Raw genomic sequence first — 17,221 nt, 5'->3', positions numbered from 1 at the left:
AAGAAAGGCCTGGAGATCTACTTCCAAAAATCTAGCCATTGAAAACACTATGGAATAGGGTGCTATACTCTCACACATGGGGTCACCATGAGTTGGGGTCAACTCTACAGCAACTGTTTTTTTTTTTTTTTTTTGTTTTACCTTTCAGAGATGCTATAAGGATGAAATATAATATAATAGTAAGGAAGATTTCCAAATGAATTCCGGTAGTTATTAATAGGTGTGTAGACACTGCCCATACCTCTGATTTTAGCCTCCCAAAGACACATATCTGTACTGTACTTTTGTGAACTGTCTTTGGCCAATCTAATTCAATAAACTTTTTGGAGTCAGCAGATGGTATAAGCATTGATTAAGCATCTGTTTTCTGAATGGAAGTATTTTATATTTAGAAAATACAGTTTGTTAGAATTGTAAGAAATGATAGAGAGTCTGTAGTTAAGTTCTTTTAATTTAGAGATTAAGTTACTGAAGTCCTTAATTCAGAGGACTTACTCAAGGTGACATAGTTAGTCTATGGCAGGACCCATTTCTCCTGTTTTCTGATTCTGGGCCCTTTCTGTGTACATACTGCCCTGTCAGTCCCACGCAGGCCCATCCTTGTCAATAGGCTCGGGTCTTAATGTGTAGCTGCTTACTGTCTACAGAGGAAATGTTATGCAACATATTGCTGCAGATTGGGGGGACCGTAGGCATTAAAGGGAGGTAAAGATGGAGTCCAGACACTGACCCAGACAAGGTGAGGAGTCAGTATGGCCCTGCCGGCCTGCCTCTCCCTGTCTACAGAGGCAGGGAGAGTCAAGCTGTGCTCATGCGTGTGGACAGGGCAGCTGTATGGTGAGCAGACACTTTAACTCACTGTCACTGAGATAGGGAAGCAGGGGCTGCTCATCCATACTTTCACACGGTTAATCTGACAGAGCACATCCAGGCCCACTTTCATGCAGAAGATTCTCCTAGCCTGGGTCTCAGAGGAACTTGTTTTGGGTTACATCATTTTCCTTCATCTTGGTAAAAATGTGAAGTACCTGAAAATATGTCCTTGGATTCGCACCTGTCTCCTTTCCCATTTCATCCCCAGCACAGCACACTCGTACTGTAACATTGCACAGCTAGGTTTGCCATAGCAGGAAGGCAAGTCCACATAGCTACATGTCTCTGGGGTCATCTAGCTCAGCACCAGGCCCAGGCTTGACCTTCATACAGTGTCAGTCCCCAGATCTTTCATTCATGGCCCATTCTTGACAGTTTATCCTGAACCCATCCCAAGATCCCAGTTAGTCCCTTTTACAGATCCAGTCTGCTTCATTAGTCTCCAGACTCTTTCCTCATAAATATCTGAATCACAACTTAACAATCATCTGTCTCTTGGGTTAGGCAAGTTGGACAGCTGCCCTGGGTCCCTTGCTTGGCTACTCCTGTTTTCTGAGGATCTTTAAAATTCAATCTGAAAATTTTGTGGTAATGATATCCCAAGGGCCTATGAAAGATGCTGTCAGTGCAGGCTCCTTTCAAGTCTTGATCAGGCTGCATTGCTTCATTTGCCCCAAGCCCCCACTCTTTCAGAAACAGCACACCTACCAGCATCCCTGGAGTTTTGCCCATAGAAAATCCTTCACTTGTGTTTCCCCTCTTTGGAAGCTCAGCGCTAATCTCACTTTGCCTGAGCTGAGCATCTCCCATTGATCAGCATACCTGGAGCTCTCGTTACTCCTTTTCTGAAACCACAGGCTCTGTCTCTAGAAGTCTTCTGTTTCTCCCTGGGGTCACTGACCTCCTAGGTCATTGCTTTCAACCTCTTCCCATCATAACAAGCATGTTGTTGTTGTCAGCCTCCATCAAGTCAGCACCCTACTCACTGAAACCCATGTACAACAGGATCGACCATTGATTTCCATTGGCCAGTTGTCCAAAGTAGATCACCAGGGCTTTCTTCTTAGAGCAAGCCTAGAAGCTGATAATATTTATGGAGTGCACTGGGCTCTGTGAACAAATACGGTCTTTTCTAGAGACGACCAGCTGCAAGAGTCTGAGGGTATTGATAGCTCTGCATACCTGTAGCCCATTTGGGAAACTGTCTTAGATGACCTTATATCCCTGGTTAAAGGTTTCTTTGTCCATGCTATCTTTGGTTAATCAATGATAATGGTTCTGTCTGTAACCCTTATGAGCTTTGATACCAGAGACAGAATTCTGAGCTGCAGGGATCATTGGTTTGATGCCATATGACAAGGTTTTGTCCTTATACCTCTGTGTTTGTGGTCTCTCCTGCAGAAACTCACCAGTGCCGGAGCGATGAATATAATTGTAGCTCTGGCATGTGTATCCGCTCCTCCTGGGTGTGTGATGGAGACAACGACTGCAGGGACTGGTCTGACGAAGCCAACTGCACTGGTCAGTACTTCCTGAACTCAGTAAGAGCCTTCATCTGTTCATGTACTGGTTTGGATCACAGCCCTAAATGATTATAGAATCTAGGCCTTGAGAATTGTCTCAGATCTTATCAGTCAACAAGTTCAGTGATTCACAAGAGCTGGTGTACGATGAGATAAGGAGCTTGTGCCAGAATATAATTCAACACACTGCTTCCTTCATTGAGAAGTCTTGCTATGAAAAAATGCCAGCTGAACTAAATAGTGTCTTGAGTGATATAGTTGATTTACATTCTAGCTCAAGCTTCTTAGGACCACTAATAGACAGTTCACAGACTGGCGCCTGGTCTGGGGACCACCGTTTGAGTAGCACTGAAACCACCAATGAACATAAGAGAGCAGTGCTAGGTGGATGTAAGTTATAGGTAATGCCCTAATTCTTCTGTTGTATGGTAAGTTCACTTATGATCATCACATTATTTTTATGAATGAATGGATGGGGGCCATTTATATATGGTAGGCTAAGAGAAGCAAGGACTTGGGGGATGTGGAGGAAGAAAACCAAATGCGACTACCTGATGAATAAATTCTCTCTGCAACTTCCTCTAGAACTTATTGTCCAGTTCTTGCAGTGATGGAGACAAAGATGTTTAGTTTAACCATTGTATGGACTGGGCAGATCTGTTTTTACACCCTAATTCAGGTTTCATTTTGCAATTCATTGTTAAGAGTCAACTTCTCAATTGTCTGGTGTGAATTATTAATCTTGTAAATTATTGGAATGACATTTAAATCCCACATCTTATTTCCCCTTACCCCCAGGGTACCCCCAAAGATTCTCATACCACTGGCATCTGGGAGCTCAAAGCATGCCAACTGATTTGTAAAAACATATAATTAAGAAGCTAGATCTGCTACTGAAGGAAAAAATCACATCCCAAACTCAAATATAAATAAATTTGGATTATGCTCTGGCTTAGATTTGGTTCCTAAAGGGCAGAGATGACCTTGTCTTTTAGTCCTTTGCATTCTCCACAGTGCACATAAGTACATGCTCAAGGAACCTTTGTTGATTGGGTAGTTTTACACAGCTATTTTATTCCATTCATTTTGGTTGAGAGGTGACCTTAGGTGTCCTTAAAGAGTAAACGGATTTCCTCAAATGCCATTTACATCTCACAGGATGTTTTATGATGCTACCAAATTCTGTCCACTTGTAAATGTCACCATATCCTATCTGGTTCAGTCTCAGCATCAGCAGCTCTGCTTCTGTCAGAGTAAATGTTTCTCTCTGTCTACAAGCATGTCCTGCAGAGGGAGGAAAAGCCAAGGTCCATGAAGGAACTGCCACGAGACCAGGAAACACATGAATGCTGTTTGGAAGTTTGAGGTTCGGATAGATAGTTAATAAATTAGAAGAAAGTGCTTGGGTGTTGCAGTTAGTAAATTACAGTGTGATAGAACATCTTGTTAGCACAACTGTAATAGTCAAACTTGCATTCCAGCAACATGTGCCGGCCCTTCAGAATGAATGAGCAACTTTATTTCTATGGGCAGGTTTGCTATAAACTCCTGGTTTTATCTCTGGGTTTGTTCTGGCAGGGCTAACAGGAAAATTTATAGTCCTTGCTGCTCAACTGCAGCCTTGTTCTAATGGCTGGTCTCCCAGATCTTATAGAGATGATTCTCCTTCTCTGTCATCCCAAAATAGTCAGAGGTCAGATGTGAGCTCATTAAGATGTGTGGCATGACACTTCATTTCCTGTCCTAATAAATTAAGCTATTACCACGAAGCCAAAGAAAATAGGTCGGGGCAAGCTGACCTCCAGTTGGCCTCAGCTCTTGGACCCCCTCTGCACCATGCTTTTTCTTTGCTCTTCTGTCCCCCTTTTTGCTTTCTGTTTGGTTGTTTGAGTTTTCTTTACTCCTCTCGCCCCCTGTTGCTTTTGAAGTTACACATTTGTTTCTGTTCTTTTAGCTGTTACCTTTAAGCATTTTATATATACTCTTTTTTTATTATAGTGATAGACATAGAGCAAAACATACATCATTTCATCAATTCCTACCGGTACACTTCAGTGACTTTGATTACATTCTTCAAGTTGTGTAACCATTCTTGCTATCTTTATTCAAATTATCCCACCACCTTTAACATACATTTGTTACATTCTTAGCAAAAAAAACAAAACCAAACCAATTTTCCTTTCTGTCCTACCCCTGGTAACCACTAGTTACTTATGGTTTCTGTATATGACTGCTTATTGCATAGAAGTGATATCACACAGGGTGTGTCCTTTTGTGTCTAGTTCGTCCTTTAAGTTTATCCACGTTGTGGCATCAGGACTTCGTTTCCTCTTTATGGCTGAGTAGTACTCTGTTGTATATAGATACCATACATGTATTCCTAGTATCTTTTTCCCTTACCTAGACAAAGCAAAGGCTTTACAATGCTTTGAATCCAATCTCTGCCTGCATTTCCACATTATTACTATTTAATATTTTAGTTTCTCATTTTAAAAATCCTGAAATTAGTCATTGTTGTTAATATTTTTTAATAAAATTTATTTGTAGGTGCCTACCTATTTAGCAGCTACTTTTGTGTCTTGGCTCTAATGCCTCTTTTTTATATAAATCCTGCAGTAGTTCTTGTAGGGGTCTTCAAGTGGTAAACTGTTTCAAAGCTTTGTTAGTATAAACATGTCTTTATTTCACCCTCAATCCTGAATCCAGATGGGCTTGGGATTCTAGTTTTGTTATTTTTCTTAAGTATTTTGATGGAATTATTCCATTTCTTCCTGGCCTCTTGTGCTGATTTTAATTCTGTTGTTAGATTATCAGTTAGAGGAGCAACAAATAGATGTTCTTTTCTCTGTAGTTACCTTTGTGATATTTTTGGTCTCTTTTTGTTGTGCAGTTCCATCTCCCTAGGTGTGGATTTTTTTTTTTTTTTTTTAATCCTGCATGAGACTTGTTTTCCTTCTGAAATCTGAGGATTTATGTTTTTCATCAGTTCTTGGAAATTATAGCCACTATCTCTTCAGCTATGCCTATTTGCTACTTTCTCCAGTCTTGTCTTTAGTATTTACTCTCAGCTATTTGTTGGACTGTCTTGTTCTGTTGCTTATTTCTCCTAGCTGTTTTTATATTTGCTATCTCATTATTACCCTGGGCTAGAGTCTGAGTTACTTTCTCAGATTTATCTTCCAGTTCAGTAGTTCTCTTTTCAGCTGAATCTGTCTGCTGTTTAACACATCCACATTGAGATATTTTTATTTCCATGTGACTATATTTTTAATATTTAGAATTTCTGTATGGTTACTTTTCAAATCTGCTTTTTATTTTTCAGTGTCCTTTCTTTATGGTTTATGTTTCTTTTTTTTAGGACATTAATCATTCAACCAGTATTTATATTAGCATTTCTTTTCCCACATGCATTCTTTAAAAGTCCCGTATTTTTTAAGAAACGAGGCAGTGCTTTCCTCCATATAGTAACTAATTCATCTGTTCTTCCCCACTTATGTTTGGTTAATGCTTTTGATCAGGTGTTCCAGTGGGGCTTGCTGAGTCCAAGTCAGAGAGTAAGTTATAGGGTAATGATCTTTATTAGAAACCCTGATATTCCAGTTCCATCACTGTTTATTCTGTTAGCACCGCTATTCTTACAGTCACAATGTCATGCAAAGAATTCTTCTTTCTCTTGCCCAAATTTTTTAGTCTAGATTAACATCAATCTCTTCCATCCCTGTAATTAAAAAAAAAAAAAAATTATTCAGCATGTTTGATTTACCAGGCACTCTAAGTTATAGCTAGTAAGTTACTCAGAAGAGAGAAAAATCAGGAAAAAAAAAAATGTGATAAAAAGAGAAAAACCTCAGAGTTATGCATTCCAGTCATACTTTGCCACTTATATGAAATTGTGCAAACTGATTAGTCTTTCTGAACTCAGTGCCTGGGATAGATTTTGCCTCGCAGAATTGTCATTTGGAAACTGTTAGCAATGTGAAATTGTTTTCAATTAAAAATGAGATGCATAGGCTGAATAACAAGTACAGTAGTATGGCAATAGGGTTAGGCAATTTTATATTTTATAAAAGTGAGCAAGGCTTTGGTGAGGAATTTTTTAAAAGGCTTTCAGACTTGTGAAACCAATAAATCGAAAGTATTTCAGACAATGGCTGTCATTTGGGCAAAAGCTCATGTAGCATGCATGATGCATTTCTTCTTCTTATCAGAGGTAAGTGTATTTAAAAAAGATGTTCGATGGATTCTGAGTGCCAGAGGGTGTAAAATACTGACATTTCCTGTAGTCTTATTTGCGTGCTATCAAGGATAGCCTCAGTCTTCATAGAGGTAAGAAGACACAAGTAATGCATGACCACTTGTTTTAAAAAAATCAGATTCTTTCTGTTTCTCACCATTTCAAAAATAGCTTCAAATTCAGTAGAAGTTCTAGAGGGCAGTTAAGCCAATTTCCCCAAACCTTGTGTAGCTTATTGCCAACTGTCTTGATTGAACAAATAACTGTAGTTTGCACTCAACAACCCACTTTTGTTTGGTTTGCCTCCTTCTGTTGTGAGGACATCCAGTCCACAGTTAAACTAACAGAGAGCCCATCTATCTCGATTATTCTGTGCCGGTTGTAAACAAGACCAGTTCCTGACTTTTACTTGGCAAAGAACAGACACAAACAGCCTTCTGTTTAAGAGGAGGGAGGGGAAATCGGATGGAGAAGGCAGTTAGTAGTGTTGGTTGGGTTTGAGGCAGATATTAGGCATTTGAACTAGTCTTTGACTGAGGTTTCAAGATGTTTCTAAATGACTTCCAGGTGGCCCCAGCCCTTGTGTACAAATGGGGCTGTTCATTTATAACAATGACTCTCTGTTTCGCTGCTCCTTTTTTTCTTGTAATGATTGTAATGGATGCCATGTATTGTTGGCTGATAGATGTTGCTTTCGACTGAACAGAAAGTTAGGAAATTCTAGGTTCTGAAGCTTGCTTTTTTTTTTCTTTTGCAATTTTGAATAAATCGTTTTTGTTCTTTGGACCTGAGGTTTTCTACATTTTAAATTATAAAATTATTAAGAATTATAAACTCATGGCCTTTTAGAGCTTAGAAGAGTCCTTAAAAGAAAAAAAAAAACCCAAACCCATTACCATTGAGTCAATTCTGACTCATAGTCACCCTATAGGACAGAGTAGAACTTCCCTGTAGGGTTTCCAAGGAGCAGCTGGTTGGTTTGAACTGCCGACCTTTTGGCTAGCAGCCTGAGCTCTTAACCACTGTGCCACCAGGGCTCCGCAAGGGTCCGTAGATATCAGTATATAGATGAGGAAATCAAGGCCCCAAAACAGTGCCTGGGCTAGGTCTAGAAGCCAGTCTCCTGAGCCATGTCACCTCTCCTCATCCTTCAGGCTCTGAATGAATGTGAGGTATTATGTGAGAAAATAAAGCAGCAAGATGCAGTAGAAAAAGCAAAGGCTTTGAAATTGGACAGCCTTGGCTTTATTATTTAATTTTCTCTGTGAATGTGGGCAAGTTTCTTCATCTCTCTGAGCCTATTTGTCATCTTCTCATCTGTAAAGATGATGTGCTTGCTTTATAGGTTGTTGTGAAGAATGAATGATTTTTCTCAGCTGCCTTATAAACACATTTATCTGCCTTTGCAAAGACTTGTGCAACATTTATAAACTCATAGACAATTAAGTCATCGCCCATTTTGGAAGCTGCTTTCTGCCTTAAGGTCAGCCCCAGGTCCTCCCTGCTGGCTGAGGAGGAACTCAGACGCTTCAGTCCATACCTTGGTACCTAGCTGTTGCTGTTGGTTGCCATCAAGTCAGCTGTGACTCATGGTGACCCCATGAACAACAGAACAGAGCATTGCCCAGCCCTGCTCCATCCACATGATCGTTGGCATGCTTGAGTCCGTTCTTACAGCCCCTTTGTATTTTGAGTGCCTTCCAACCTATGAGATTCATCTTCCAGCACTATATTGGACAATATTCTGTTGTAATCCACAATGTGTTCTAATTCACTGGCTAATTTTTGGAAGTAGATCGCTAGGCCTTTCTTCATAGTCTGGCTTAGCCTGGAAGCTCCACTGAAACCTGTCCACCACGGTTGACCCTTCTGTTATTTGAAATATTGGTGGCGTAGCTTCCAGCATCGTAGCAACACACGGGCCACCACAGTATGAGAAACTGACAGATGGGTAGTAGTATTACCTAGTACAATCTTCCTTTTCAGCTAGACCCTTGGGTGGTTGATGAGGGGAGTGGAGATGAATGAGGCATGATGGTTTCTTTTCATGTTTTGCTTGCAGCCGTCTATCACACCTGCGAGGCCTCCAACTTCCAGTGCCACAATGGGCACTGCATCCCCCAGCGGTGGGCCTGTGATGGGGACATGGATTGCCAAGATGGTTCTGATGAGGATCCAGTCAGCTGTGGTAAATGCAAATGCTTCTGCCCCAACCCACAGCATCTCCAGTGTCTGCTGTTCAGGAAGAGAGACAACAGATGGGCGAGGAAAAATACTATTATGTTATAGCTGTTTACCTACACTGTCAATTAAACAAGCCCACCTGTGTTGCATTGCCATATAAGATATGTTGTTGCTGGTTGCTATTGAGTCATCTCCGACTCAAGGCAACCTTATGTATAACAGAACAAGATGTTACCCAGTCCTCTGCTGTTTTCATGATGTTTGATCTGTTTGAGCCCATCATTGTGGCTCTTGTGTCAGTCCATCTCAGTGAGGGTCTCCCTCGTTTTCAGTGATCCTCTGCTTTACCAAACATGATGTCCTTTTCTAGTGATTGGTCCTTTTTGATGACGCGTCCAAAGTAAACAAGACAGAGTCGTGCTGCCTTCACTTCTAAGGAGCATTTGGTTTTATTTCTATATAATATGTAGGGGTGCATCATATAGTCCTAATTCTCAAGCAAGCAGTTTCTCTCGATGCTTTACAATAACAATTTTTTCTTAACAACTTGGAGGAAATGGAAACCAACTAACTCACCCAGACTGCTAACTACAGTCAACATTTCCATTGTTCTGCCAGAAATTAGCCAAAAAATCCTGTATAAAAAGCATATTTTATGACTAAGAGTTCTCTCTTGTGATCCTTTGGGAAAACAGCTCAACACTCCTAAAGCAGAATGTTTTTAGTGTAGTTGATTAAAAAAAAAATCTGAGATATTTAATCACCTTTACAATAGAAAATAAACAATCACAAAATAGCAGCCACACAAACAACATACACAAGATCCCTCTTTACTCCAAATATTTATAAGGTTCTCTATCTTTTTCTGATCCTTTTGCCATACACTCCAAATTTTCATGAGATTGTAATCATCATCTGAATTTTATTATATATTCATTCCACTCCTTTCATATCACAGTATTAAATATAGATGTTCCCATACGTCTGTGGATTTCTGTATTTAGCATTTTTATGGAAGCTATATACCGTACTTTTACACAGATAAGGTGCACCTTCTACATTTGTTTGCCAACGGCTCCCTCCCCCTGCGTGGTATTTTCATAAGCGCACTATGGTAATTTTTTTTTACAGCAACATGTAAAAATAAATAGGCATGGTGGAGCTTATGAAAGTAATTTGCGGGTAGAGGGCGTGGTTGGCAAACAAACCTAGAAGGTATGTGTTATTTGTCTTAAAATACAGTAGTCGTCTTATGCCTAATCCTCCTGAAACCGTTCTGCCAAGTGTTGGGTTTGCAAAGGCTACGACTGCCCTGTGAGGACTGATTCTAAGCCTCATGTCCAGTGGTAACACTGTTCAGGAGGAAGGATGACGGAGCACTAAGAAGCTTGACACGAGCATCAAGATAATGTAGTTCTAGTGTAATTTCTCCAGGACCTAGTTGCAAAACTTCAGTCTGTTAACATTTCTAGGATTCACTTTGTCCAAAGAGGCTTTAGCGTAGAATTCCTTAAGGAATTAAGGTGGTGATTGAGTAAAAGGACTTTATAAAACCAAGAGTTGATTTTCTTGATCAGGATGCATGTCCTCCTTTTCACATTCACTGAAGTTTTTTTTTCTTCTCTTTTAAAACAATCAGGTGTACTTTTTTTTTTTCTTCCCCTGAAGAGGTAATACATTCACATGGTTCAGAACAGAAAAAGTAGAAAAAGGTGTACAGTAAAAAATTTTCTCCCCATCTGCCTAGTTCCCACCCCATCCATATAGCAAACCATAGTTGTGTGTCCTTTCAGGAACGTTTTTGTGCCTGTACAAGCGCATTTCAATATACCGTGTATTCTCCCGTTTTACACAAATAGTGTCATACCGTGCACATGGTTCTGTACCTTGTTTTTTTACATAACTGTTGATCTAGGACATGTTTTACATACAGACTCCTTCAGTGTCTTCACAGCATTCTGTTATACAGTGACTTATTAAATAGTTCCCTATTGATGGACATATAGGTGGTTTCAAATCTTCTACAGTGTTGGAACAAATAACCTTGCACATATGTATTTTTTTTGCTTGTGTAAGTAGAATACATTTCTAGAAGTGGAATTGCTGGGTCAGAGTATATATACATTTGTGATTTTGATAGCTATTGCCAGATTGCCTAGCCTAGGGGTGGTCTCCATGTATACCTTCACCAGCAGTGTATGTGAGTGCCTGCCGGTTTCCTCATAGTCATTCTTCTCTATTTTTGTTTTTAATATTATGTTTTTGGTGAAAGTATACGTAGCAAAACAGGTTCCCATTCACCAGTTTCTACACTGCTGTTCAGTGACATTGGTTACATTCTTCAGTTTATGTCAGTGTTCTCATTGTTTCTTCTCTGTTCTTGAATTTCAGAGACGAAGTGCAATGGGTTCCACTGCCCGAATGGCGTTTGCATCCCATCCAGCAAACATTGTGACGGTCTGCATGATTGCTCCGACGGCTCCGATGAGCAGCACTGTGGTGAGTCCCTGCCTGCCCCAGGGAGGCCCCAGCCTTGGTGGATATGAGAGCACAGCAAGTATAGGGTGGGAGCCTTTCACTTCCTCAATACCTGCTTGTGGTAGCTTTTAACCGCATTGACCCTGAGTGCTTGGCCAGGCCTCTGAGAGGCTCATCATCGCAGACAGACATGGTTTGGGTAAAGGAGAGCAGGCAGAGGGCAGGGGTGGGGCCGTTGTGGCATTTGTTCCTGTTTTGGGGAACTTCAGTGTTTACTTGTGATATGTTCTGTGACTCGAGTTATTGTTTTGAATTGTACACTTATTTCTCTGACATTATTGGTTTTATGAGTGTCGCTGATTATCACTCGGGTAACATTTTTAGGCCAGGTGACCCTTTTTACTCCTAGCTTCTATTAGACCTGGAAAGACTGTCTCAACCTTGGCTGTACATTTGAATCACCTGGTGGGCTTGAAAAGCTGCTGGTTCCCGGGTCTCACCCCCAAGACTCTGATTTAATTAGTCTAAAAGCCTGGGCATTGGAATTTTTTTTTTTTTTTTTTAAGGCTCCAGGTAGTTGTAATATACAGTCCAGGTTGAAAACCAGCGTATTAATGCAAGGGTCAGAAAATGATGGCCTCTGGGCCAAATCTGGGTGATAGCCTGGAACTCAGCTCCGCTCATTGGTTGACATGTTGTCTAGAGCTGCTTTCTTGCTTCCACAGAGTGGAGTAGTTGCCACAGAGGCCTTATGGCCTACAAAGCCTAAACCATTTACTCTTTGCCCTTTATAAAAAAGGTTTGCTAGCCCCTGCATTATCGAGTCAGTGTTGTAGTAGTGATCAAGATCATGGGTTTTGATATCTGTCAGCTCTGGATTCTAGTTTTGGCTCTACCCTTACCAGCTGTATGCCCCTGGCATGTTAGTGAATGCTGCCAAACCCTTGATTTCTCATCTTGAAAACATACGCTGTCTTGAAGGTTTAGCAGCGCACTTTATGTCAAGTGCTTTAGGCCAGGGCTTGGCAGTAAGCGGTGGCAGATGTTATTGTTTGCCTGGGTGCACATCTGCACCAGTGAGCATGCGCCCTGCCAGCCCAGAGCGCTCATGGCAGTTTCTCCCTGCTCGGACCCTTCCAGAGCCCCTGTGCACACGCTTCATGGACTTTGTATGTAAGAACCGCCAGCAGTGCCTGTTCCACTCCATGGTGTGTGATGGAATCATCCAGTGTCGTGATGGGTCAGATGAGGATGCGACATTTGCAGGATGCTGTAAGTGGGACAGGTGGGGGAGGTGACTCAGGTTCACTGAAGACACCAAGGGGGTGGGCCTCTCGGGGCATAGACCTCCAGCTAGTTTACGGGTCTTAACTGAGTGTGCTTGCATAAAGAGGAGGGTGGGGAATGACCAAGCTCTTGCTTGGCTCAGGTGTCCCCTAATCCGAGTGCTGTATGAAATAGCACCCCCCCACTCCTCCCCCGCCACATTGCTTTAGGGGTCTTACAGCACTTATCACCACTTTTCATACTCTCTATTTATTTCAGCGTCTCTCATGAGAGCAGAGGCTTTGTTCTGTTCAAGGCTATAGCCCCATTCCTGGATCCCTGGTTGCACAGTGGTTAAGAGCTATGGCTGCTAACCAAAAAGTTGGCAGTTTGAATCCACCAGCTGCTCCTTAGAAACCTTATGGGACAGTTCTACTCTGAGTCGGAATCTACTTAACAGCAATGGGTTTAGTTTTTTTCTTTTGGGTTTATAGCCCCATTCCTAGCACAGTGCCCCGCATAGAGTAGGTGCTTGATAAGTATTTGTAAAATGTGTACTCTGTTAAGATTCAGTTTGGCCTTTGCTTTCAGGAAATCCTTAATCTAGAAAACTCTTCCGGGATTGGATATTTGCTCTTTCTTTTTGGTTCTGAGCAGTGCTGCTGTTTTGAACTCTTTGGTTTGGAAATAATCTGGGTTCCATGGTTGTTTGTTCCTTATCTAGCCCGAGAGCCTGAGTTCCACAAGGTTTGTGACGAGTTCAGTTTCCAGTGTCAGAATGGCGTGTGTATCGGTTTGATTTGGAAATGCGATGGGATGGATGACTGCGGCGATTACTCTGATGAAGCCAACTGTGGTAAGAAGATTTTAAATCTGTCTTAGCTTATGCCTAGTCTTGAAGTTAGCACCATACTCATACCATTCCAGTTGCCATCAAGTCAGCGGTGACTCATGGCAACCCCACGTGTGTCAGAGTAGAACTACATTCCATAGGGTTTTCAATGGCAGATTTTTCAGAAGTAGATTGCCAGGCCTTTCTTATGAGGTGCCTCTGGGTGGACTCGAACCTCCCACCTTTCGGTTAGCAGCCAAGTGCTTAACCGTTTGCACCACCCGGGGGCTTCTCCTCAGCCAATTCTTGAATCTCCATGTGCGGAGCTAAGTCTTGAAGCTGGAACCTGACACGGAGTAGGTGCTAGGAAAATGTTTATTCAGTTTTCTTTTCTTTGCCTAGCTGAGCAGATCACATTTTATATAAGGGTTATGATAGGTAAGAAGTTGTGGTAAATATTTTGGAGTGAGCTTTTTATTCCCCTGAAAGTTACAGATGCCACAGTGTAAGAGAGTTACTGTGACCATCAGGTTATCAGGTTGTTCCTTTGGGAAGTGTCAGCATTGAGCTCCAGTAATTCACAGGATATAGAAGTTTAGTTCAGAGAGACATGAGTTGGGGGCTTAGAAGAGGGTTTTTTCTTTTTTTCTTTGCATTTGTGGTTGTATTTTTTTATCGTCCAGTGGGTCCAGGTAGCTGACTTAGTGTTCTCCTGTAGGGAAGGGCAGGTTGCCCTGGGATTCAGGTATTGAGGAGGATGTGTATAGTTGGAGCTTTGTGATTGCACTGTGCAAGCAAAATGACTGTGGTGTGGTTGATCTCCCCAGAAAACCCCACAGAAGCCCCCAACTGCTCCCACTACTTCCGGTTCCAGTGTGAGAATGGCCACTGCATCCCTAACAGGTGGAAGTGTGACTGGGAGAACGACTGTGGGGACTGGTCTGATGAAAAGGACTGTGGCGGTAAGAGGTCCGGGGTGCTGGGCTCACCCCTACAGCCAGGACACACCTGCATACTTAAACAAATTTCATTTTGTTTCTTCAGTCCCTGTCTTATTCCTTAGCTCTTTATGGTTACTCTATGAGTTCTTTCCTAATCCTCTCCCATTTTGAAAGTCGGTGTGATTTTCTTCTCCTGTTGCCAGGATTGTTCCTTCCATATTTTGCAGGGCACAGTGAGAACTCTAGAGCCTAGCTACCCAAAGTGTGGTCTGCAGACCAGTAGCACCTACATCTCCTGGGAGCTGGTTGGAAATGCAGCATTTCAGTGCTGCCCACGCCCCGCCCCCCACCCCGGGCCTCCTGAGTCAGAATCTGCATTTTCACAAGCTCCCCAGGTGATGGGTGAGCAGGGTTACCTCTCAGAAGCCCTCATGTGAAGTGCATGCTTGTGCTTTTCCTTTTTGGTATTCTCATCTCGATGCTACAGTTGAGTTAACCAGAATAAATGTTTAGCCTCAGTAGAAATTCTCCCAGCTACCCTGTGCCTTTCAGAGTCTCCTGCTCCTTCCATCAGCCTGCGTGAGCCTGCTGCAAAAGCAAACTCATTTTAATATCAGCTTGAACCAAGTATCATAGGTAAGGGAAAAGAATGCCATCTAGTCTAAAGCCCTGGAGCCCTGGTGGTGCAGTAGTTGGCAGCTATGGCTGCTAACCAAAATGTTGGCAGTTCGAATCCACCAGCTGCTTCTTGGAAACCCTGTGGGGCAGTTCTACTCTAAAGCCCCAGGATAAACGAGTTTTAGTGAGCTGCAGTGCAGTAATGCCAGTCACTTGCCTTCCTTGGCAGGTGTAGCTGACGCTGAGACATCTGCCCTAGGTTTGGGACATGTTTTTTGTCTCAGATCAAGCTTCTTGTAACACTTTGTCTTTGAGTTTCCTTGTTTGGTGTTTTCCTAGATTCACATATTCTTCCCTTCCCGACTCCTGGGCCTTCCACGTGTCTGCCCAATTACTACCGCTGCAGCAGTGGGAACTGCGTGATGGACAGTTGGGTGTGCGATGGGTACCGCGATTGTGCAGACGGCTCAGATGAGGAAGCCTGCCCCTCTCCCGGTGAGTCCTGGCCCAACCCTCTCGCACAGAACCCACTGCTGGTGGGGAGGACCTTCTGGGTGTACTCTGGGGGCACATCTGGGCTCAGTAGAAAAAGGAGCTCTGGGGCTCCGGGCTCTGCAGCCAGGCTTGCCGACAGCACCTCCAGAGCAGGAAGACTCAGGGCTTCTCCCTGGATCCCAGACACATGGGGAGTGGCAACTGGAATGTCTCATCTTTTATAACTGCCTTCCGGTTTTCCTGTAAGAAAACGCTAGCCACCCTGCTTTTCACCCTGGCTGCAACTAGGTCACCTTTGCTTCCTCCCTGGCAGGAAATTACAGTTGGAATTATGGGGAGGTTTTTGAGTGTGTATTAAACCCCCAGGAGAGAGAGCCCAATTTTCCTGCTTGCTCATTGTCTGCCCGGTCCTTCTAAAGAAGAATAAGCGCTGCCATCTAGTGGCTGAACACAGAGATGCAGCTGAAGATTTGTGTAGGAACCACATTAGTGGAGGCCTGGGTAGACATAGAGACCCTATTCAGTTCATGCCCTGCCCTCAACTGCAGGCAGAACAGAGGTGAGGATGCTGTGTCCTTTTATGAACAGGATTCTATTTTGAACTCGATTATAGTAAGAGAACAGACACTTGTTTACCATGCTTTGCATAATCCTTTTCCTAGCAAATTTCTAGGTCAACAGTTTGATTTTTCTCTTTTAAGGCTATTTCCACCCCATCACTTCCCTGTTTAAAATCATCAATGGTTTCCTCTTGTCCAGAAGACCAAATCTTGACCCTTCATTTTTATTTTCAAGGCCTTGTGTAAGCTGATCCCTCTTTGTCACCAACAACTTCTTACATCAGCCAAGCTGGGCTCCTTGTCCACTGTGGACAGACCTCTCCCTTTCTGCCTCTACTCTTCCAGCAGGGATTTTTCCTCTATAGGAAACTCCTCCGCTTGACCTTTTCCTTCTACTCTACCTACTTGTGAAACCTGCCATCCGTCAGGGCAAACAGAAGCACAGGTTTTGTAGGTATAAGAGACCTTGACATAGCATCAGTATCTCTCAAAGTATGAAATCATTTGGGGTATTTCTCAAAACTATAGAATCAGCATTTCTGGGTGGAGCCCTAGAGCTCCCCATATGATTCTTACGTGCAGTAACATTTGAGATTTGTGCCTCAAACAAGCAGGATATCACTACCCTCTAAAGCCGCACCTCCACGGAACTTTTGTGACTCCTGTAACTGATGTTGATCTCTTTTCGTGTCTAATTGAACTCACCCATTGTTCTTTTGATCCTTAACTGTAATTTGCCGTATAAAAACCAGTTGTTGAGGCGATTCCAACTCACGGCAACCCTGTCTGTGTCAGAGTAGAACTATGCTCCGTAGGGTTTTCAATGCCTGATTTTTCAGAAGTATATCACTTGACTTTTTTTCCAAAGTGCCCAAGGTGGACTAGAACTTTCAACCTTTTGGTTAGTAGCTGAGTGCATTAAGCATTTGCACCACCCAGGGACTCCAATTTGCAATATATTATGTCATAATTATTTTATGCGTATAAATATTTTCTTTCCATAGTGATTGTGTGGCCTTCATGTTTTGGGATCATGTTGCTTACCACTTTTGAGTCCCTCAGTGTGCCTACCACAATAATAGGCAAATAACAGGTGTCCCATACATGCTTCTCAAATGAAAATGAATGGTAAAGAAAAAAAGAAAAAGATCCTTTGTCTCTATCTCTATTCGTCCCCCTACGGCCCAGCTGTCTACTTAGTAACTTGATTATCTTTC

General features: G+C 42.4%; 1 protein-coding gene across 2 annotated transcripts in view; it reads left to right on the top strand.

The window, feature by feature from the left end:
- The window catches only part of SORL1 (sortilin related receptor 1), a 222,857-nt gene that overhangs the window by 149,318 nt on the left and 56,318 nt on the right, over nucleotides 1-17,221 (top strand). For both annotated transcript variants that reach the window (XM_004389001.2, XM_023742976.1), the window contains exons 25-31: nucleotides 2,275-2,394; nucleotides 8,693-8,818; nucleotides 11,206-11,313; nucleotides 12,433-12,564; nucleotides 13,283-13,414; nucleotides 14,218-14,352; nucleotides 15,289-15,444. In XM_004389001.2, the coding sequence (XP_004389058.1) occupies nucleotides 2,275-2,394; nucleotides 8,693-8,818; nucleotides 11,206-11,313; nucleotides 12,433-12,564; nucleotides 13,283-13,414; nucleotides 14,218-14,352; nucleotides 15,289-15,444 (909 nt within the window). The remainder of the gene's footprint in view (nucleotides 1-2,274; nucleotides 2,395-8,692; nucleotides 8,819-11,205; nucleotides 11,314-12,432; nucleotides 12,565-13,282; nucleotides 13,415-14,217; nucleotides 14,353-15,288; nucleotides 15,445-17,221) is intronic.

This window comes from Trichechus manatus, unplaced genomic scaffold (assembly GCF_000243295.1).
Source record: "Trichechus manatus latirostris isolate Lorelei unplaced genomic scaffold, TriManLat1.0 scaffold00227, whole genome shotgun sequence".
Classification (NCBI taxonomy): domain Eukaryota; kingdom Metazoa; phylum Chordata; class Mammalia; order Sirenia; family Trichechidae; genus Trichechus; species Trichechus manatus.
This window is presented reverse-complemented; position numbering and strand designations above follow the sequence as displayed.